Below are 23416 nucleotides of genomic sequence, written 5' to 3'. Positions count from 1 at the left end.
TCATTACTCAGAATTCATCTTTAAAAATGAACAGATGATAATGTTGCTGAAAAAACAAAATCAAAATGAATGGAAAGTTCTCTAGAAAAACACTGGTTAGCTACTATTTTGTTGCAAATAAAACTTTTTAAAAATTGTTCTTATCTATCCAGTGATCAGCAACCTCAAAAAGACTTCCCCTTCACAACCTTGATTGGAAAGAACTCCAAAAAGATACAAGTTGTAACAACAGAAGTAGATGAAGCAGCAGATTTCTGCGAGTAATAAAGCGTGAAAGATCCTCACCATCAGGCTCAGCCCTTCCCTGCTGTTGTAAAGTAACTGTGACAGTGGGGCATGTCCCAAGTTGTTCACTTCTTGCCAGAGAAACAGTTCCAAACCATCCAGGAAATACGAACTAGTAGGAAGCACTGCCACGACAGCACATACTTAAAACTTTAAAAAAATTTTCAGACAGTAAATACTGTCCTTTGGCTACAAAATCTATACCAGAAGAATGAAATTCTGGGAGACAGCAGCAACTGCCAATTTAAAAGCAGAAAGTACACAGTTTGAGAACCTAGTGAGTGCAAACCATGGGAACAGCAGCACAATCAATAAGGGGGACCACAACAGAGAAGAAACTGAATGTGGAAAGCCTCCCTGTGAGAAGAGGTTTGAATAGCAAGCTTTTCTGATTCATTCACAGAGAGCTCCTACTGCCTAAAAAACACCTCTATACTATAAAGGCCAGCCTCTGACTGAGAGTGAAGTGTTCATGTCTAGATTTCTGCCATTGAAATTTCCTTTTGGTCCCTCCTTTCAGACTGGATATTTGGTTTTGAAATTCTTAGATCTACATTATGATAGAACTCACAAGTTGATGAGGACTTGTTTGTTGGTTTTTTTTTTTAAGAGGCAGAATAACCAAGAAGGAACAAGTTCTGTCAGTGGTTCAAAGATGAGTTCAAAGATGGTTCAAAGAGCGTTTGGGCTTTCAGTATGAACTAATCTAACTACAGCCTCGGTTAGTCAGACTACTCGTGAAAGTTTAAGACTTGTGGACCACCAGAAAAAATATATTACATGAGATGCATTACACTAGAAAATTAACCCCATTTAAAGAGATTTCCCCATACCCCAAGGTTCTTCGCTGATTTCTTTTATAACAAAAGCTACCCCTTAACTTCAACAACATCATCAGTCTACTCAAAATTAGTGCAGAAGCAAGGAGTCTTGATAAATCTGGAGAAATTCAAGTATAAACATTGGATCCATGCTGGCTGTGCTGGCAAGTATTTGGAGATGGCCTAAGCTGAGATGAAGACTATGACCATGGAGACAGAAGAAGTTGTTAAAAATGCTATATTTAAGATGACACTTCTAATAAGTTTTAAAACATTTTCTAGCTTCTGTATCCTTTAGTTCTACCAACCAACCTTTCCTACATGAGGAAGTAGACAGCTGCGTCACTTCTGAACTTCGTGAACTCTGGCCTTAATGACCATCTGTTTCCAAAGGAGGAAGCAAAATCAGCTTCCAACTCAGGGAAGCCCAAGCCCTGCACTGTGAATCACCAGTGGTTCTCTCAGGAGGTCTGACTCAAACTCATGTTGTACTGTTTTGCCCTCCCCACAGCAAAGATAATCAGCAATCAAGCAGCCCCCTTAAAATCATAGTATCATGCAGAACAAACTTGTTCAGAAAAATATTAAATACCAAATACTAAACAATGACCCCACCTGCATGAATGGTTCACTTTTATCTCAAGGTTTATGGCTCCTGGGATCTATGGATGCCTTTTTGCTTTGGCTCCTTCCACCACATTTGAAGGAAATGGATTAGGAGAAGTCTGTGCAATTTAGGTGCTTTGCCTAGATCCCACTGGCTGTAATAAAAGCTTATATTCTTCAATCACATTTGAGATGCACATCTTGCACTGAGTTGTATTTCCTATGTCTCATGGTATAAATACCAGAAATGTTTCAACCTTACCAGTACAGGAGTGACTGTTGCTATAAGTCTCTGTATAGCCTTTCCCAGGTGAGATAACACTGGGAAGAGTTAACATTTTATTTTTAGAAAAGTTCTAGTATCTGGTGTGTCAGATGTAAGCAACACTTAACCAGTGAAAGCAAACCAAACACACTGTAGAAGAATGGTTTCACTGTGACAGCTACCAACATCTCAGCAAGACATCTAGAATACAGCAAATAACCTGCTTGGTCTAACTGCATGCAAGCCTCCAATAATATATCAAACATATATTATATAGATCACAACTATATAACACAATCAGAATTCTGTTATTGCTTATAACAGAACTTGTCAGATAAAAGAAGCCCCCGTGACAGCTCACTGAGTTTAATATTAACAAATCCAACTAAAGAAAGTTCTCCTCCCTTTGTTGAACTATTTGAGTTTCAATAAAGCTACCACTTCCTTCCTTTTTGTCAGCCTTCAGTATTCAGAAGTATCAGCATAACCAAAAGAAACTTAGTATTCCTCTTAGAAGTTTCAGTATTTAAGAACTATGAAGTTAGGCATAAGCTACAACTGCATCTTGACAAGGCTATCCACAAAACATTATTGATGCAAGAAAAAGAAACCTTCAGCCCAACATAATAATTTCCCTCGCTAGTCTGTAACTGACAGATATTTTCTGAGGAGTGAGGCAATCTCACTTCATATTTGGCCAGAAGGCCCATGTCTCACCAAGTTCTTGGAGGTACTGCTGTCATTCTGTTCCACTGTTCAATCCATCTTTTCTCAGATAGGTACCAAGTTTCCCCTCGGCATTTTAAGGCTGAAATTATTTCCGACTAATGCTTGCTTGAAACACTTGCAGAGCAACACATGGGGATGGGAGGAAGCGGTCGCACAGACTGCCATTATCTTGCCCATTTGAGCAGTAGTAAGTCTAAAATGAAGAAGACTGAATGTGTATCAGGACATAACCTTGTACTTGACCTGGGTGATCACCAGGGCTGCAAATCAGAGGACCTGGATCCCATAAGGTTTTTTTCAGAGTCACCAAAACATTCTGATTAGCTCACATATGACTGGCCAGAAGAAAAGCACAGAAAATTTATCTTTGTTTTCTTCCCTTAGAAGACTTCACCAATTCATGAACTGTTGTTCTGCTTTGGAGTTGCAACTTTTAGAGGAGGGGAACACCCTCAGATTCTGACACAGATCCAAAATTCATGCCCAGACAGCACGTTTTCTTGTGAAACATGTTTATTTCTATAGAGGAGCTCCCAGAATCCTGTTCATTAAAACTCATCTGTCAGATGAACCACTAGCTGGATGGAGACCGTACAACTGATCTTGGTTCCTTCCACAAGGTGCTGGAGGCTCCCCACAGGATATATTTCCCCCTTTTTACTGCTTTTAAAAGATCCTCAAGCCACAACGAGCAAGGCAGGGTCCCCAGATTAGAACCCAAAGGGAATTATTGCCAGGCAGGGTGGAATAAAGTAACAGAAAAGAAGCTGAGGTTGAAGTGTCAGCCATAGTCAAGAGAGCTGCAGAGCTATACAATTCTGGCCACCTAACCATAGATAGACAACAAAGACACTTCATAGCCAGTGCAACCTCAACAACCTATTTTACCAAAGCTGGCCACACTGGAAAAACTGAAAAAAGTTCATTGGAAAGCCACACAGAAGGGCTTTGTGGGAATTTTGTAAAGGATTCCTAATGATGTCCACCTTGTAATTCTTCAGATGCATAACACAGCAGTCATTCAGCCAGGAGGATTACAGGGAGGAAGAAGACTACAAGATGCTCACTAAGGTCAACAATTACAATGAGATACAGAAAGTGGTTGTGGTAAAAACAAATTGTCACTAAATGCTGTTCAGGCTTTTCCTGTCACTTCCTAGTTATCACTGAGTGCTCATTCAAGACCAGTGTCTCCCATTATCCTTGTGAGCAGGAGGCAAAATGGAGAAGTCCCTCATCAGCAGCAACACTCCCCGAAGCTTTACTTTCCTTGTTACATTTCCATAAACCCAAGGACAACTTTTTTCCTATACTGTACAAATCTACAACATATAGCAAATTGTCTAACCTTCATCCTATTCCACAGACTCTAAACTGATTTAAAGTGAATTTCAGCAGATAACAAGAAGAGTTATTTTATATGGTCAGCATGGATTATACTGTAGACAGGGCCACATCACAGAATGAGGCAGGGCTAGCAGAAATTAAGTTATCAGGGAAAATAAAGATAATGAGCAGCACTTTTTAAATAAAAGTGGAGTACCAAGGTCAATTTGTAAACAAGTGGCTGCTGAAACAGCTAAATCGGGAAAGTTACTACAGACTTCAAGAACAAATAAACTGTCTTCTGGAAAAAGCCTAGAAGAACAATGTTAAAACAAATTCAGCATCAGCATCCTCAAAAAATAGTGCAATTGTGTCAAAAATACTTAAATTTAAAAAAATATTACAATTTAAATATTAGTTCTTTTAAAAAAAGGGGAAAAAGAAAAAAAAAGGCTATGTTCATGCTGTAAATCACAGCACAGGTTCAATAATAAAGCCTTGACCTTCATGGGCATAAAGTAAAAAAAAAAAATCTCCATACAACATTCCGATTACACAATAACAGCACTAATGCTACTGTATGTTAGCATACAAAAAAAAAAAATCAGTTGCATTAACTCTTCAGTTATAAAGTTGTTTCAACGTTACTCTGTTTTTACCCCAACAAAATCATTTGATCACAGGTAACTCTCATCTGCACAAAAGAAAATAAAAATCAAGCTAGTAAGTTTCTAAAACCAAGAACACCAACTCCTTATTTAAAGAAGATAAATTAATATATTTCTTGTCACACAATTACCTGAAAAGTTCTTTTGCTTCAAGGAACTGAAGCTGTGCAAACTGTATAAAACCTGCTTGCTGCAGGATTCGTTTGTACATTACCTATGAAAGAGAAGGGGGGGGGAAAAAGGTTTATTATATTTGTAAGGAGATATTTATGTAGTGCAAGTCACTACTGCAATAACCACCTGCCAGAAACACTGAACGCATTATCTTCAACCAGACCTGGTTACATGCAAAATAAAGCCTTGATCTTCTACATTTTATATTGTATGTACCTGAATATACTGAATCAATTGCTCAGACTCAGTCTCTTACACGGAAGTGTGTGAACACAACACTATTCATGAGTACTTATTAAAAGCGAGTCAACAAACAGCAAGTTTAAGTTTTCTTATTCAAATAATGACTCATCTGACATCAGTCTGACTTGTCTCAAGTTTTTGTTCATGGTATTTACAAAGGTAAAAGCCAATGGTCATCTCTGAATTTCCCCATAATTCAGCAGACACAAAAAAAGACATCTAAACTCAAGGGTGGTCCTACTTGATCACATAAAGCCAACTTTCTCTGTCTCACCTCAATTTTGCAGCAACCTTGCTGGTGATTTTCATATTTTCATCCCCAGCTGATGACCAACCATACTTTTGACTTTTTGCCAGTTTGCGTTTGTGTGGTTTAGTTTTTTTTTTTGGTAATAAAAGTTCTTCCAAAGAAGTTCAACATAGCCACTATGAAATACGTTATGCAATGTACACAAAAATGTGGTTAAAAAGATGAGCACAAGTAAACCATATGAAAAGCTACGTGTTACGAAGTTTTACTGTTAAGATCGTGCCTAGACAGGAAAAGCTTTACAAAGAATTCACTAGAAAAAGAACACAAAACTACTTTAAATGCTAGGTATTTATTTAATGTGAATGGTCAGTTAATTACCACCAGATTAAATAAAGTCTTCACGCTCAGAATACTTCAAACAGCAAAGGAGAATTACTAAAAGTGAGGAACCTAAATGGTGCTCTGCAAAGTATCCACCTCTTGTAGCAACACTGGTATTTTGCAAATATACCCAGCTACATCCACATGCTCTCAGTTTTTCCCTACAATTTTTAATTAATATAGAGCTATCTAATATTTAACAGTGGACATGAATGCTGTTATTAATAACAGACACCCATTTTCAATGAAAATAACCAGAAAAACTACAATACATTCAGCAATGTATTCCAGGAAGGAATTGCTAAAGAGGGTCAGGCTTCAAGTAGGGTGGACTGATACTCTAATCAGTGATTTTTCACCTTGATTAAAGTTTGCAGATTTAGGAAGAGAAGAGCTTCTCTTAAGTCCATTTAGTCTGTGTATGCTTTACTAATGGATTATTTTAATGAAATAATCTCAAACATTAGCAGGCTATTAAAGTGTATTGATTTGTAAGGCTGTGGGACTTCTCTTGCCTCCCCAGTGTGGGAGAGAGAAGAGAAAACAGAAGGAAATGATATCTGGCACACTTTTTCAAACAGATGTAACAATATGAAAATAAAATAACAATACTTCATGATATCTTTATATTAATGTTACTATGCTTTACATCCAAGTGTACTAACTCAAAATACAGTTACCTAAAGCTAAAAGGAAATTTAATTACGGTAATAAAGTAAAGCTACCTCAGGTGAATCACTTACAAAATATCCGAAATACTTTATTGACGTAAGAATACAGCTGTAAATCCAAATGTTAATCTGAACTCATGAATACTTGTCTGGTCACATTCTTAAGGATGCTGGTAAAGGATTTCAACCTGCAATTAAATGCATCTTGTTGCATTAGAAAAACTACAGTCTTTCCTGAAAAGTCTGATGCCAGATTTTGAAATAAAAACATTTTTCAGCCTGCTACAGAGAGGTATCAGAAGTAGAGTGGGTTTTGTGGTGGTGGTGGTTGTTTAAGTCTGTTTTCAATCTTTACAATGGAGTGACCACTAATATTTACATAATTAGTGAATTAGGATATCGGAATTAAGTTTGACTTAACCTAAGACACTGAAAATACTGCTTTAATTGTGGAGCTTAGTCTGTACAACAATCTTTTCAACTATAAGGTAAGAAGAGCTTGTTGATACTGTAAGTATAGGTCCAAGGAGTCAGTTTTAAATTTGAACTGATTAAGTGGTATTCGCTTTCATTTCATTCATATCTCCACTTGTCCCTTAAGGCCATGACACAAAAAAAGCTGTAGAATGTCTACAGACACCTCCTCAACCTTTTGAAGACGTAGTAATGGGACAAAGAGCATTCAGGTTGATTTTTATCTGACAAGATAAACACTAGACATTAAGATGTCCTGTGGTAAAGATTATGGAAGTAACAGACCAGACTGTAGAAAACTCAATATTCTCTCTTTCTCACAGGGTTTTAAAAATGGGCTAGACCCATATGCCAACCACATACAGTTAACTTTTGTTTATGATACAAAAAAAGCACCTTGAGTTCTTCTAAGACCCATTTGCCAGAATAGCACAGTAATCAAAATTCAACACATTGTTTATTGCCCTATCATTTTTGAAGAACCACTATAGGACTTGAAGCGCTTTAGGCAAATTCCATATTGTTGACTGAATCCACATTAAAAAAACTAGCTACAAAAACATGAAATAAGACCTGTATTAATTTGTATCTGAAAAAGTGCTAGAAAACATAATGACTGCTGAAGCTGTGATAGCTATAATGAAGTCTTAATTCTCTCAACTGCTAAAAAAAATCCTTTCTAAAATTTTCAGAATTACCTACTAGATTGCCAATAAGACGTTTTCTAGAAAGTCACTTCAGCTTTTGGTGAGGTTTGGGTGCAGTCTATGTATTTTTTTGAAACTAAAAAGAAATGAGAAGAAAAAAAAATTTAAAAAAGAGATACCTATGTAAGATGTGTGTCAATCTAACCAAGGTCTTCACTACCATCAACCATGATTTCTGCAAACTTCAGCTGTCCTGAAAAATTAATAAGTAGTATTCAGTCATTTCATGGTAGCATGGTAGAAAGCCCTTTGTACTCTTCTATCAAAAATGATATCCAGCAACGCCATCTCCTAGCAACATTTTTGCTAAGCATTTTGTACCTAACAGTAATTCTCAATGTTCAAAGATAAAGGAATTTTCATCTAATGTGACACAGATAAATTTGTCATCTGCAAAGATCATGGGTTAAATAACAGGTTATAGCCACTAATGCAAAATGTGCTTCTTTCCAATAGCTACATATTGGCTGTGTAAAATAATGCCAGGAGTACAGCACTTTACTGCTTCAATTCCACTATCATTCTCAATTACATATATATACATATGCTGATGTAATACTGCTGATATAAAGACAGAGCACGCATCTGTGTATGCATGCAATGACAATGCAGTATTGAACTGTAGGAAAAAACAAACGAACAAAACGTCCTCAAGAACTGTCCTACAATGCCATGGCTGAGGTCAAGTCCCATGTAAGACTGTAACAGCCACTGCAAACTGCAGAAATTAAAGCAGCGTGTGGAAAAGGAGGCACTATACTACGTGTACCAGACAATTGCTACCACTCTTCTGTATGGGTAAGTCACAGTGGCTGGTCTAAGTGCTTTAATGCCAAACCTCTGCCTTCCTGCCCCTGCTTGTATAAAATGTCAAAATAAGGCCTTGAAGGTGTCAAGTACTCAGGAATCAGTAAAGGTTTCAAAACAGGTATCCAAGGATATCTATTGGAAGGTACCTACTACTTACCTAATATCTGAAAATATCTATTAGACAGAAGTTAGAAAAGGAGCAACTATGTGATAACTTAAAGCATGACAAAGAAATGTTGCAAAAGACATATAAGGCTTGTATATTGGTTGAACTCTATTAGATTTATATTATGCAAGCCTACAGTAAAAGAAAGTCTGATGTCCTTGTAACAAATCTGTAGTGACAGCATTAAGTATCAGAGGCACATCAGAAAGCCAGCTCAACATGTTATGTTTCCCACTACAGATACGCTCCGCAAAACAGGACTGTCTTAACAACTAAGCCAACTTGAGTCATTTTAACATGAGTTCAGTGGGAGATTCCATCAATTTAAGCTGATTAATGTCAGTCTGCAAATGCAGCCCAGAACTAGAACTGGCTATTTTGCTTGTAAGCAATGTTTTCTGTATTTCAGCTGTAGCATTGACTCAAAGCAACACCCTTGAAAGCAGGTTAAGTTAGAAAGAATTTACAATGTTACTGGAAACTGTAAATTCAGGAAGACAAACATTCAGTGCACATGAGATACATGTGAACAGAAATTAACTTAGAACAGAAAAATTCTAAATGCAAGAAAACTTAGGAGGAATGAGATTCTACATCACATTTTTAGATAATTAATTGCAGTTCATCCTGCAGCAAAACACCGCAAGACTTATCCCCTGCTAAATCTACATAAACTGTAAAGAAGTATTTGAAGAACTAGAGGTCATCACACATCAAAGACATCGATTAGATCACATCCTGTCCTCCCAGCAGGATTTTAGTTTGCTTCTTTAAACAGACTGCAAAGGAAAATTCGAAAGTGAAGATGTACAGCAAAACATGCTGGAAACTGAACTCTGTATTTGCTTAAATACTTTTCAACCTCAAGTACTTCCAGATAGCTGTACCTTAGGAAAAGAATGGGAACAGTTTTCTGGTCAAGTTTTTTACTTCCAGCAGCCTCCCACCCCTTCATTCAGTGAGGAGTTAAGGATCAAAATGAAAGCTGACACAAATTTCACCTAATTTAACGACTGCTTTGGCCTTGGCCAAAATTTAAATGACAAGGAATCAGAAACTTCATGAAATTAAACAGAGGAGAAAAAAAAAAGTCGTGAGAGACTGAATAATTTTCTAATGCTGCAATTCTGTAATTTCAGCGGTCACGTTCCAAAATTTACATCTTCCTAAACAAACTGAAAGTAATGCAACAGGTACTATTTTAACGGCAACAAAATGCTCTGAAGTATATTAAAAAACAAACTACAAATCAAATTTAGTTTCTTTCCTTTTGTAAAAGCAAAGTCAAATATTTATTCACCTACTTGGTGAGTAGAGATTTCATGCTACTTTTTCCAAGTTTCAGTCTCTAAATGACAAATAGGAATAAATACAGCAGAATATGTATCGTAATATAAACCAGAGGTAGAAGGAAATGAGCACAAATCTCTAATCAACACTCTAATCGCAGAGTAGCTAAGATACTTTGCCACACAAAAATCTGAAATATTCAATTACACACCAGTACAAGTACTACTTGCATGAGTTTGGAAGTAGGATGTATTTGCTTTAGATTTCCCATCGCTTAACTTTGAAGTTGTACTACTGTGGAGTTTAGGATATGGTGAGAATATCCAATAAAAAAAAAAGTAAAACCTAAAAACTCCAATTTGAAATAAAGTATAACTTTTAAAAAGCAATAGCAAATAATAACTGAACCTAGCACTAAGGAAGCATAGCAGTGGATTTTCTATCACTAATTTTTAGGTTTTGTTTTTTTTCAAGTTATGCACTTGAAAAAACAATTCCAGAAAAGCAGTAGAACAGCATTCATCCCTGTCAACATCACAGCCTTTACAAGTACAAGTCAATTCAGCAGCACACTTATTTCCTCAGGCTGAAAACATAAAAAGTATTCTATTTCTCTTCAACGTAAACTCTTCTCCCACCCTCTCTAGTCACTTAACCACTGGTATACATGGTCCCACTGTGAAATTTATGAAGGGAGGACAGACCTGAAATTTCTCTTTTGGAATATTTCTTCGAGCTCCTTTTGCTAGAACAAGGGCTTCTTCCACTCTGTGGCTAGCTAGAAGGTCCTGAATCTGTTTTTCCAAAGGTAGTGGCACCAAGATATACACACCCTTATTAGTAGCAACAATCACCTTTCCTAGACAGAGCAAACAGATAAATTCAGTTTATTTTATCTACAGAAAAAAACACATTTCAGAAATAAGCTTTAAGATTTACTACTTCAGATACCAGAACCTAAACAGTTTGAAAGTTCCAAAACTCCTCTTTGTTGTTACCATATTAATTAGATAGCATAGTTTACCTGTAAATTGCACCTCAGAAATACAGAGGGAATGGTAAATTTATTTACAGCAGATTTTGTTCCATGCTGAGTAAATGAAACTGGCTATAATATCTCATTATGAACTAAGCTATAAAGGCCACTACTGAAATTACTGCCCAGATTCCAGAGCATAGGGGCTTTTAACTGACAGGTATTTCCACAGGCTTACATTAGAAAATTGTAACCTGTACCAAGGCAGCAAATTACACACAGTTCATAGTGCAAGAATTGCCAGCTCTCCTGGAAAAAAAATTAGCAACACAATGTATTCCAACTTAAGAGTTCTTAATTGAAGAATAGATCAGAATGAATTTTTGCATTTCTCGTTTAACAATTATTTATGAAATATCCCCTTTTAAACCTCTTACACAGATATTTTAGAAAGGAATACAAAAGAACAGTTTTTAAGATGTTACAACTTCGTCAGGATAGCCAATGGACAAATACCTGTAGCTCACAATTACTGACTCATAGCATGGAATTAATATTGCTCCTTTGAAAGAAATAATCAAGTCACAGGAAAAAGCTCTAAACCCACAGACTCCTACCTGACAATTAACTTGACAATTGGAGGACATTTAATGAGCATACATTCTGCTAGAAACATGGGAGTTTTAGATGACTAAAGTTTTCCTGTCATAGTCTTCAGGAATCCATTCAGGAAAGCACTTGCAATTAGTTTCAACAGTTAATGTGCTTCTAAGATATTCTGTTTACAAAACAAACTGAAGCAACTGTGACCACAGTGGTGGTTGTTCCAGAATTACTGATGCAAAAAAGCGTCCTTTCTAATACCTTCGAAGTCCTGTAGAATGTGACCTTCTTTAAAAGGCAGGGTTTGCTTCTGCTGCTGGTCCAGCATGCTGTGCACTGTAATGAACTCATCATCGAGAGCAACCACATAAGGGAAGCACAGAGCCGCTCCAATCACGTTCTCTGACCAGTGCACTGGGGCACGCTGTGAAATGCCGTCTACAGTTGCAAACATGCCTACAAAAAAGGAAAAAACAAAGCCTGAGGCTCATGCTGGTTGAAGGCAGTTGTTTTCCCAATGTGAAGTGTGGGTACCAAGGTATAGAAATAAAGAACAGATGCAGTATCAGCTGGCATGACAAAAGCAAATCACACCTCCTCGGGCCTTACAGACCTGTTGGTTAATTCAGTTAAATTTTTTTTCATTTCTCATTCACTACAGAAACAGACAATGGCAAAGGCTGAAAAAAGAGGGAACAATTTAAAGAAAAATTACAAGAATTATTCAAGTTCAGTAAGTTTCAGATTTCTTTTTTTTAGTAATAATTACTCCATGTTGTTTGAATTCATTTCAGAACACAAATATTTAGTGAGAGCCAACATTCAAACACCACAGCTTTAGTAAGAGTTGTAGATCTGCACTGTCTGACAATACAGGCATGTTTGTTCCTTATAGTATTAAATATGTGAAGAGCATTTTAGTAGAAAAATCATGTTTACTTATACTTCTTCACTTTTGTTTTGGCAACATTGTCACAGAACAAGGGTCCAGCTCTTTGGGCCAAGTCACTTCCTGTGAGGCACCTGTGTTTTCAATCATTCAAAAAAAATGCAGAGGCTGCATATGAAGCATATTTTCCCGAAAGCCAAGCACAAAGACTTCTAAAATATCCCAGCAATACCTCCTATGCTGTATTAAAAATAATCATATTAAATCTTCACGTAACTTCTGCTTTTCTTTGCCACTATCGTTACTCTTGTCTATTCTGTCCTTCCTTCTCCTAGCTTAATAGAAGTTTGACTTGCTTTTGAACCACATAACATTGGTTCTATTTATGCTACTTCACATTCCCCAATTCTTCCCAAGACACTGATTGAAGAAAAACTCTAGTCAAACTTTTCAGACCTAGTTCAGTAACCCTTTGCCAGCTGAGCCATACTAAAGCTCAATGTAAACTTCTGCTCTAAACATGAATGCATACCCCTTAAAAACAGTATTCTCATTCCATTAAAAAGACATGCCCGTGAAAATTGTTATTGGGCAGGAATGAGCCACTTGACAGTTGTTAGAATGAGTCTGAGCTCTAAAGGACGGAGGAGATTAAAAGATTATGTTATTCAATTTACAAAATCTCTTCCAAACAGAGGATAATGAGGTAAAGATAGGTGGGTAGGAAGACCATCTCAGGGGGGCGGGGGGGGAAGTAGATTTTTTACAGAATTACAGTGTAGAATCTAAGCTTCTGGATCCTGTGTAGCAGCTTTGAAATCAGTCCTTTTCCTTGACTAAGGGTGCAACACAAAATTAAAATTCCACATCTAAGCATTAGCAAGTAATGCTATTTGTTTTTTCAGTATAATGATCAGCTTTTCAATCAGAGTGCCTTACAGATTTTTTTTCCATAATATATAATCCCCGATTTCCTTTATTGATCTTGATATTCTCATGGATCAGAAGTGGAATTTCATGCCATGCAAACTGTGCTATCCATTTTAATGCCTTCTTGTTACTATTCTGTCCTAGAATCCCATTTCAGAAAGCGAGAGAAAACTTGAGTTTACTATATACTAATCAGTAGAAAACTCAGGGCTAATGATATTTGATAAACTAATTATTAGAATTTACGATTTCTCTAACATTCCCAAAAAATATTATAAATCCTGATTTAAAAAAACTTTTATTTTAAATGACAGAGCTCTTTTTTAGGTAAATAAAAAAAATGTTATGGAAGTAAAAGGGTATGCAGAGCAATGTACACTACTTTTCCAAGTCAATGTCTCTCTATACCCCTCTGCCCTCAATAGCTATGGCTTCTGTGGTAGAATGATGCATTTTCTGTCTTCATCCAGCTCTCATCTAAGTATAACAGTAAATATGAAAACTACAATCAGAAACTATGGCCTTTTTATAGCGCAGGAACGTGTTTGATGAAACTGAGATGAAGACAGTATTCAATTCCATATTAAAAATGCATATGCTATCCAAAGGCCACAAGAGTTACCCAAAACACAGCTACACTGTTTTTAGTACTAAGAGATCTACAAATTTATAGAATCATAGAATAATTCAAGTCAGAAGAGGTTTCTGAAGGATATCCCGTCCAGTTGGCCCCCTGCTCAAAGCATGATCAACTTATATCAGGTTACTCAGACTTTGTGCAATAGAGTGTAGACTTTTTTTTTAAACAAAAAGCTTCTCAGTGAAAATATATGTTAAAAATTGCAATAAAATTTCATTGCTCTTATTATTACTTGTTTAAAAACAAACATGAAAACTTTCAGTTATCATAAAAGTTGACAGCATGTGGAACACTATGAGTGGGTCAAATCCAGAAGGCTCATTTCTCCAACTCCATTTGTAGTTTACTCAGGCATTATACAACTGTTCATTTCCCTTCGCTGAACTTCACGAGGTTCCTGTCAGCTCATTTCTCCAGCCTGTCAAGGTCCCTCTGAATGGCAACACAATCCCCTAGTTTATCAGCCACTCATCCCACTTTTATATCATCTGCAAACTTGCTGAAGCTGCACTCTGCCCCACCACCCATGTTGTTAATGAAAATGTCAGTATTGACCTCAGTACTGGCACTCTGGGGTACACAACTACTGATTGGCCTCCAGCTAGACTTTGTGCTACTAACTACAAACCTTTGAGCCAGGCTTTCAATCCACCTCACTCTTTGTCTAGTTCATTCTTCACCCGTTTGTCTACAAGGATGCTGTGGGAGATGGCATGAAAAGCCTTGGTGAAATTCACAGTATTGCTGCTCTCCCCTTATTCACCAAGCTAGCCATCTCATCACAGAAGACTGTCAGGATGATCAGACAATTTTCCTTTTGTGAATCCATGTTGATTACTCCAAATCACATTCTTGTCCTCTGTGTTTTTAGAAATAGCTTCCAGGATCTTCTCCATCACCTTTCTGGGGAGCAAGGTAAGGCTGGTCACAGCACATAGTTCTGTGGATTCTTTCTCTTGCTCATCTAAGACAGGAGTGAAGACATTTATTTTCTTCCAGACCTGAGGAACATCCCCTGATCATCATGACCTTTTAAAAGATAAGAGTGGCCTCACAATGACATTGACCACCACCCTCAAGTATTCATGGGTGCATCCTCATCAAGTCCCATGGTTTTGTCTGTCCAGTTTATTTAAATGTTCCATTACCTGATGCTTGTCTACTGAGGGCAGGTTTTTATTGTTCCAGATTTTCCCACTGGTCCTAGGGGGCTGAGGATTCCTGAAGGGAGGTCATACCAGTAACAACTGAAGTAAAGGTGGTATAAAAACCTTAGTGTTTTCCATGTCCTTTGGCACCAGGTCCCCCATCTCATTCAGCAATGGGTATGTCTTAGTCTTCCCTTGCTGCTGATATGCTTGTAGGGGCTCTTTCTGTTGCCCTTCATGGTGCTCAACAGAGTCACTGTCAGATGAAGACTGGCCTCCCTAGCCCCATCCCCACGTACTTGGACAGTGTCTCTATACTCCTCCCAGGTCACCTGGTCCGGCTTTCACTTCATTTGCTTCCTTTTAATATCTGAGTTTAGTTAAGAGCTGCTTGTTCATTAATGCAGGTCTCCTGCCACCTTTGCTTATTTTCCTCCTCATTGGGATGGATCACCTTTGAACATGGAAGAGGTAGTCCTTCCCTCCAGAACCATATTCCATGGGATTCTTTTAAGCAGGATCCTGAACAAACCAAAGCCTGCTGTCCCGCCTTATGGTCTTTTTGCCTTGTTCACTTCTCTCAAGATCCTGAACTTCACCACCTCATGGACACTGCAGCAAGGCTGCTGCCCTGACATTTGCATGCCTAACCACCTTCAACAGAGCACATCCCTTTATCAGCTCCTCAGTCACCTGTGTCAAAAAGTTAACACCAATGTACTCCAGAAATCTCCTGGACTGCTTGTGCCCTGATCTGCTGCCCCTCCAGCAGGTATAGGAGCAGTTCAAGTGCCCCCTAAGAACCAGGGCCTGCAAATGTAGGTTTCTTCCTGTTATCTGAGGAAGGCCTTATCTACATCTTCTTTCTGATAAGGTGGTCTGCAACACACACTCGCCACAATGTCACCCATATTAGCCTGCCCTCCAACCCTAATCCATAAACTATCAGCTGCCTCACCCTTTGTTACAAGGCACAACAGTACACCTTTCTGCTGCTCTCATGTAATGGGTAACCCCCACCTCAGCTGCTATCACACAGCTGTGTTGATGTGCCAGTAAAAGTAAGAGAGCTTTCATCATCGTATTGTTTTGTACACACTTCGTGTGCATATGCCTAAAGCAGAGCCTCTTCAGGTCTGTTTGTTGATTATGAAGTCAACCATCCATACCATCCTGCTCCTTTTGTTTGTCATGTCAGCCTACAACCACCATTCCTGGTTTAAATCCTCCTTACCAAGTTGGTTGGCCTGTAGGCAAAAATACTTTTGCCTCACTTGGCCTGGTGGATCCCATATCTTCCTTAAATAGGGATCCATAAAAATATAAGCTAAATCTCTCATCACCACAAGCTGTGCAACCAGTTGGTGACCTGCACAGTCCACCCACTCCTACTCAAGCTGTTCTTCCTCATCAGTAGAACTGATGAGAAAAATCTTCATTTCCAATGTGAGGGAGTCTCACGCTATTATTATTCATTAATCCTGGTGCTACTGCATGGTACAGGCTCAGATGATTTGTTAGGAAGAGCTTCCTCCTTCTCACCTGCTACCAGAACACTGAACATATTCTATAGATGCAGATCTGCAGGCAGAGTAGGAGAGCTCTTCCATTTACAAGAAGTCACAAGTTTCCAGCCTTTGCCATCACAGAGCAAGCAGAGACTCAGCCTGCCCTTTCCTCAGTACTCCTCAGTACAGTCTGGGGGGTCCTGGAGAAGATTTCTTTTTTCTTTTTTTTTTTTTTTTTGTTATCTCTGATGCCATGCACTCTGCTGACCTCTTCCCGCATCTCCTTTCCTTGGCAACACAAATGCTCAACAAAGCACACATCTTCTGCAAGCAAGGGCAAAATTTCCCCCTGCCCCAGTCTAAGCAAGAGGTACCAGGCACCCCTTCAGATCAAAACCTGAAGAGCTGCACCATCCCTTGGGAGCTTGGTCTGAGTCAAGGCCACTGATGTTTCCAGGTAGTTGCTCCAGCTGGTGCTAGGAAGCGTGCCCTGTGCCAATATGCAAGAATTGTTTGCTGAAATTTTAAACACTTAAAGCCTCTGTATGGCAGGAAATTTGGTTAGAAACATGCAACAAGAGCTTCCTGAAATGAAAAACTGGATTTTGGTAAGCATAGTTTCACACATAATCAGAAAGAACTTATTTTCAATTCTGAATGAACTAATCACTGGATAGAATGAAGATGCATCAAAAACTGTGTTCCTCCTCCTCCTGTATATACTGACTGCAAGTAGAGCCAGCAACATTCTGGATGGCTAAGCCTATGGATCAACTACAAACAATTCTAACAACCGATTTTAAATGCAAAGAGTCTAAGTAAGGAAAAAGGTTATGTACCCAATAAATTCAAAGATGTCTCACTTTATGATTACCATTTTAAGCAGCTGCTTTCTGCCATTCTAAATTCCAGTCTTAACTCAATCAAATTAATCTAGATCAATGTCACTTCAAACACTATAAGCCAAATATATTAATGCAGAATACATCCACCTCAGCAAGAGAGACTGAATTTAGCACTGATGCTCTACCAAATGCCAAACAAACATGATAAGATGTACAAAAGCAAACCAAAATTAGAACTGAAGATTTACATCAAGCCTTTTCACGTTCATTCACTTTACAGCAGAGGTCTACGTCAAATGCTAAGATATATGACGCTTAGATGTTATAAAGTTGCACAACTACCTTCACAACTTCAAAGACACAAGTATTAAAGACACTAAAAATTTTACCAAGGAAGAAGAGTAAGATGGATAATACTAATCAAAGCAACAGTGAGGAAGGGAAAAAAAAAAAAAAAGAGATTATTAAAACAAACCAAACAAAAACAACCCACAAGCTGAATCAGGCAAGTAAAAACTATACAATCCACAGCAAGCAGTCTTTGTAAGGTATCTCAGCTAGTATAAGGTACACTTTGCCTGTATTATGGGAAAAAGGGAAGTTTATAGCATGTTTAGAGCTACAGAAGGACATTCACTTAAGATATCACATATCTGGTATTTTAACCCCAGGACAATCTCCTTATACAAAGACGTTGAATTTTATGAGTAAACGTCTTCTTGTATAGCTCCCTTCCAGGACACCAGATAAAAGCAAAAGTTAGACTAAATAAAATTCTGCTTTCTGACTAAAAACAATTATGCTTTTGAAAATATATCTATTTTACTTAAAAAAAGAAATTAATCACTTGAACAGAATCTGAGATTTCCTTAGAAACATTCCAAAGGGGAATACTTTCAGTCAGTCAATTCACAAATTCTAAGTTTCATAGCACTACTAAAACGGTTAATGTCCACAAATACATGTCCACATTTAAAGCAACTACTAGTTTTAATAAGCGGGCAACCCAGATGACTAAGACAAACCCAAAATTAATCTTGGAACACCTTTAATTTGCATAAACTGATATTCTAAGGAATGCCTACTTCTTCTAAGAAAACCTGATGAGTTGATGTACATCTCACATTCTGGTCACAGGACAAAACTTCAATATAAACAACAGATTGCATGCTTGCTTTTCTTTGGAATTTATACTAAAAAACCAAAACCCATGCAGACTCCTGAATTAAGGACCTAAACATTTTTGATCTTTGTGTTACGCTATTCCTAAGGTGTCAGGGAAGACACAAATTGCATGTCCTAAAGGAAGAGTCATACGGCAAACAGCATGAAACCATTCTGCCTATGGTCTGTCAGGTCTGCAATACTGCAGTTTTTTTGTTGATTTAGACAGATTACAACAGCAGTAGTCCTTACATTCATCTGTCTATTAGACAAGAGCATCATTTCACATGATCTAACTTTGGTTTTGCAACACCTAAACTATCATTTTCTGTAATATGGAGCTGAAAAACACTATTAAAAATCAAGCAAATAGGAGAAAAAAAACTGTATAGTATCCGACAACATCTACAGTTAGGACAGAGTTCGCTTCTACAGCAATTAGGATACAGATTGCTTCCACTAACATTTCTTACTAGTACTGTAGTACAATATACCTATTTGCCAATCTCTTACAATCTATAAAATGCACTTGATATGAACTCCTCTGAATAGCAGCTGAGGTAAAAATTGACTCATCTACAACAATTTAACAAATTTATAGCAACATGGGGGTCCTCAAACCCAGTCCGGCTAGTCACTACAGAGGCGCTATCAACCTCTGAAATTTCACTTGGTACCAACCAAGTTTTTAAGTCCTGGTTGCAAGATACTACTACTGTTAGCTGTCTCTACAGAAGTGATGCTTTCTACAGACACGATTAAAATACAAATAATCAGATTTTTGTGAATTAAGGAAGCAGGAAAGTTATAATAATACTTAGTACCAAAAATTTACCATCTACCTTTTTATAGCAATGTTCCAGTATAGCCCTGTGAACAAAGTTATCATTATTTTGCACACTATGTAATTAATTAAGCATTGTTTCCCAAATTGAGAGAAATTAAGAGACAGAAGGTAAAAAAAATCGCAAAAAAAAATTACAATCCTTAGTCTCACCTAGGCCTCCGGGGCCAGCCAACAGAAACTCTTGTCTGCCTATCCTTTTCACAATTGGCCGTTTCTCATCACTGCAATAAGGAAACAGATCCTGGGAGACGCCAGTATTATAATTCAAAATGATATACTGTGTAGTAAGAGCAAGACACAAGTAATAACCATCTACAGCCACAGCACAGGGTTGCTCTGGAGTAAACACCTCCTTCACTATCTGGACTCTGTCTTCAAACACCATGAACATTTGAATGGTCCGCCGCTTGACCGAGATAATGCAGACTTCAACACAGAATGGATCCCCACTCACAGGGTTTTCATTTAACGTGAATGTCACAGCTCCTTTGATTCTGGCACCAGTGGGGACAGGTTCCAAGTTCATCATGTTAACTAGTGCTATTGTGTTGTCGCAAAGCACAAGAAGTCTGGTGAGGGCAGAGGCTGCTTTCAGCTCACTCACAGGCTTCTTCAAGCCCAGGTATTTATGCAGTTGCTTGGTGGCAGCAAAAGTTACTTTTCCAGCTGTTGAGATCTTTTCATCCAAGAGAAAGTGATAGATAAAGCAGTCATTGGTTCCAATATAGAGGTTCTTTCCACAACACTCAATGCATTCGATGTTGATGTAATTCTTGTCTCCCATTAACATCTCCCGCTCAACAGCAGAAACGAGCTTGAAAGCTTTAACACTCATTGTGTCTTCTGGGTGATCTGATTAAAGAGAAAAAACACTATTTACCTCTACACACATAATGAAATTCGAGGGGTAGCAATTTAACAGTCACAAATATAAAAATTTCATTGTTACATTTTTCAATAGTCTATACTCTATTTCTAACCTGATTACACAAGTGAGGATGAGTACATAAATAACCACAGGAATTAGTAGAATTGTATGCTTTCACTTCAAGTCTATTCTGAAGCAGATTCACAACAGCACTCAGCTATTTTGAAGTGATGCTTTCTCCACAAGTAACCAGCTTATTACTGGTTCTCTCAGGCACTCTGGTGTTCCAAGTAGTTCCTGACAGTACTTTTGTGATTTATAAACCTGTCATTCACAGATTTATACCAGCTGTACATGCAAATACACAATCTCAGATTTCTAGAAAAGCCATGAGGGATTTAGGACTACAAGTTAACATCTCAGGTTGCTTTACACTCAATTTGGGCCTATTAGTGTCTGTTTTATTCAGTGCTACTTAAACATTCTCTGTATTAGACTATTTGCATCAGCACTTATAAAGCATATTCACACAGCAAATTTGGAAGCACGGTCCATAAAGCATTCATTACGTTCAAAATGCAATATCACAGAAATTAAAAGAGTTTCTGTTCTCTACTACCACAGCCAATCCAGAAGACTGTCTTTAAGGGCTGAGCAGCACTTCTATATTAATTCTACAAACTATACCTATCCTTTGGCAATCAGGTACTGTAAAGAGACAGATGCAATTTATGAAGCAATTATTACCATTTTAAAAACACTCCATGTAATTTTATTATACTCCAGACTTGTGTTATTTTTATGAGAAAGCAGCAGATGCTTGTGCTCAACACTCCAAAGAAGAATGGATGAGAAATTGCTGACCCTGTTTAATCACCTTTTAATTTGTCATGACTCACCTGTAATGACCACTTAGCCAATACACGGGAAGACAGCAAACACCTTGAATGGATTTAAGAAATAACATATACAATTACTTCTAGTCCACATGTACAGTGGAGATATAAAAGATCAAACCAAATTTCTACAGACCAACAGAGACCAACATCAACAAGATGCTACTGTAAGCAATCCTGAAACATAGTCCAAATGAATTAATTTTTAAATTATTATGTCTAAAAAGACTCTTTGCTTTTGTAAGAGAACAATGAAAACCATGACAAAAATTTCCAAAACTGAGTGAGAAAAGATACACAACTCACAAGCAACTTCTAAATAAATTCAGACCAAACTAAGGATATAGCCAGAAGCAAATCATGTTACAAAGAGACAGCAGTGATCCTTTTTGCCAATATTTTTTTTTTTTACAAATTAAAAATATTTTACTTTGGGTTTCCGTGACACTTTCCAACTGCATCCTCAGCTGGGGTGCACATTAGTGTTCCAATCTCCAATAAAAAGAAAATATAAAACCAACCAAACAAACAAAAAAAAGAAACCAACAAAAAAAAAAAACCACCACCAAAAAACAAACCACACAAACAAAAACCAAACACAAACCAAGGAAGTACTAGGGAAACAGCCTAACATAAAATGATAATGCAAGTCTCTGCCAACATGGCTGCATTATCCTCCAACATCATCAAAAGACACACAGCACATCAAGTTAAAGAGAGCTGCCCAGCTGTTGACTGTCAAAAAAACCCCAACCATTTTTAAGAGCCTGTGTGTAGCCTGAAGTGATAAACTACATTCTGGAGAGATTAGGCAGCTTTCATACCTGAAGCTGTCAACAACTTACCATTCCTGCAACCCAAGGTAAAAATGTTAATATATGCCACTGGGAGAACTACAGAATTTTGCTCTTGACCAAGATGTATTAAAAACCTCCAAAAGGCTTATTAAATGAAAGCACATGAAAAGTAAAAGAGAAAACAAAACAGATGCACAATCCCTTAGCAGAACAAAAAATAACATAGTTCTACATAACTCTGGTCAGAAAGAAATGAAAAAATTCATACTAGAAAAAAAAAGCTGCGAAAAAAATGCTCTTAAGAACAATAAATCTCAACACACATAATCCGCATGGGATGATTTTTCTTTTTTACATTTACTTTCTTCTCATTTATAGGATCTGAAGGGCTTATGTGCACTGCAAAGAACCAAGGTTCCTCAGAACATGCTGTTCCTTTAAAGAGCAAAAGGCTGCCCCAGAGTTACAAACAGAAGTCAGTGTGCCACTTTTTAGAGGTTCACAACTCTGGAAGACAACACAATGCGGATGTTTACTGTTAAAAAATAATCAACTGACAAATTATCAGTCCACTAAGCTGTATTTTCTTAAATGCATTAATAACCCTGCACGCACTCATTTCCGGTAAGAACTGGAAAGCAGTACTCCCCCGCTTCCCACTTCAGTAACACCTCGCTTTGCACTTAAATTTTGTTTGCTGCTGCCCTGAAAGCCAGCATCGTGCCTGCCTTACCTGTAGCCACTGCTCTCTCACGTACACATACTCCTACACCCTGTACAATTAACTGCGTGCAAGTTCTAATTAACCTTCGGGTACTATTCCACAAACCCCAGATGCAGCCCAGGGGGCGGCCGCGCTTCGCCCCGGGAAGCGCCCGCATCCTGCGCAGCGCAGAGGCACGAGCGGCGCCGCTCGCTTCACCCCTGTACCCTCACACGCCCGCAGCTCGACCGGGCGGCGCAAACCACGCCCGGCAGCGACCCGCGACGCGGCCCCTTCACCACCCCGGCCCCCAGCACACTCGGCTCCAACCCGGCAAGAGATGAAACCTCCCCACCCGTTCGCCTTCCCCCAGCACCTGCCAGCGCCAGGCGCCGCCGCGGCCACACCGAGAACGGGGCCCGCCGCTTCGAGACCTTGCGGTGCACTGCCGGCGGCCGGGCCGGGTGCCGCCTCAGGCCGCGCTGTCAGCACCCAGGCCTCGCGGCGCGCGGGGTCCGCCGGTGGGCGGGGAGACGCGCCGCTTCCGGTGTGGGACAAGCCCCGCCCTGCGCCAGCGTCGCCTCAACAGAGAGGGGCCAGGGCTCTTCCGGTCACATGGGGGAGTAGCGCCCGTAGTCCCAGTGTCAACGACCTGGGCGGGGAGGCTCGCCGAACCCTGCGCGTTGGGGGTGGGGCTGGAGGTGGGCGGGGCGGGCTCGCGCTGGAGGCGGGC

General features: G+C 38.7%; 1 protein-coding gene across 2 annotated transcripts in view; it reads right to left on the bottom strand.

Moving 5' to 3' along the window:
* The window catches only part of TGFBRAP1 (transforming growth factor beta receptor associated protein 1), a 38487-nt gene extending 15273 nt beyond the window's left edge, over positions 1-23214 (bottom strand). The window contains exons 1-6 of one of the 2 annotated variants that reach the window (XM_065829532.2): positions 23060-23208; positions 21187-21229; positions 19570-20271; positions 11710-11904; positions 10574-10728; positions 4832-4914 (exon numbers count right to left, since the gene is read on the bottom strand). In XM_065829532.2, the coding sequence (XP_065685604.2) occupies positions 4832-4914; positions 10574-10728; positions 11710-11904; positions 19570-20254 (1118 nt within the window). In that variant the 5' untranslated portion in view covers positions 20255-20271; positions 21187-21229; positions 23060-23208. Of the gene's footprint in view, positions 1-4831; positions 4915-10573; positions 10729-11709; positions 11905-19569; positions 20272-21186; positions 21230-23059 lie in introns of both variants that reach the window. The other variant, XM_065829531.2, reaches the window with a different exon arrangement.
* Positions 23215-23416: the final 202 nt, after the last annotated feature.

This window comes from Patagioenas fasciata, chromosome 1 (assembly GCF_037038585.1).
Source record: "Patagioenas fasciata isolate bPatFas1 chromosome 1, bPatFas1.hap1, whole genome shotgun sequence".
NCBI classification, from domain to species: Eukaryota; Metazoa; Chordata; class Aves; order Columbiformes; family Columbidae; genus Patagioenas; species Patagioenas fasciata.
The sequence above is the reverse complement of the archived record's forward strand: the minus strand, read 5'-3'. Positions and strand labels throughout refer to the sequence as shown.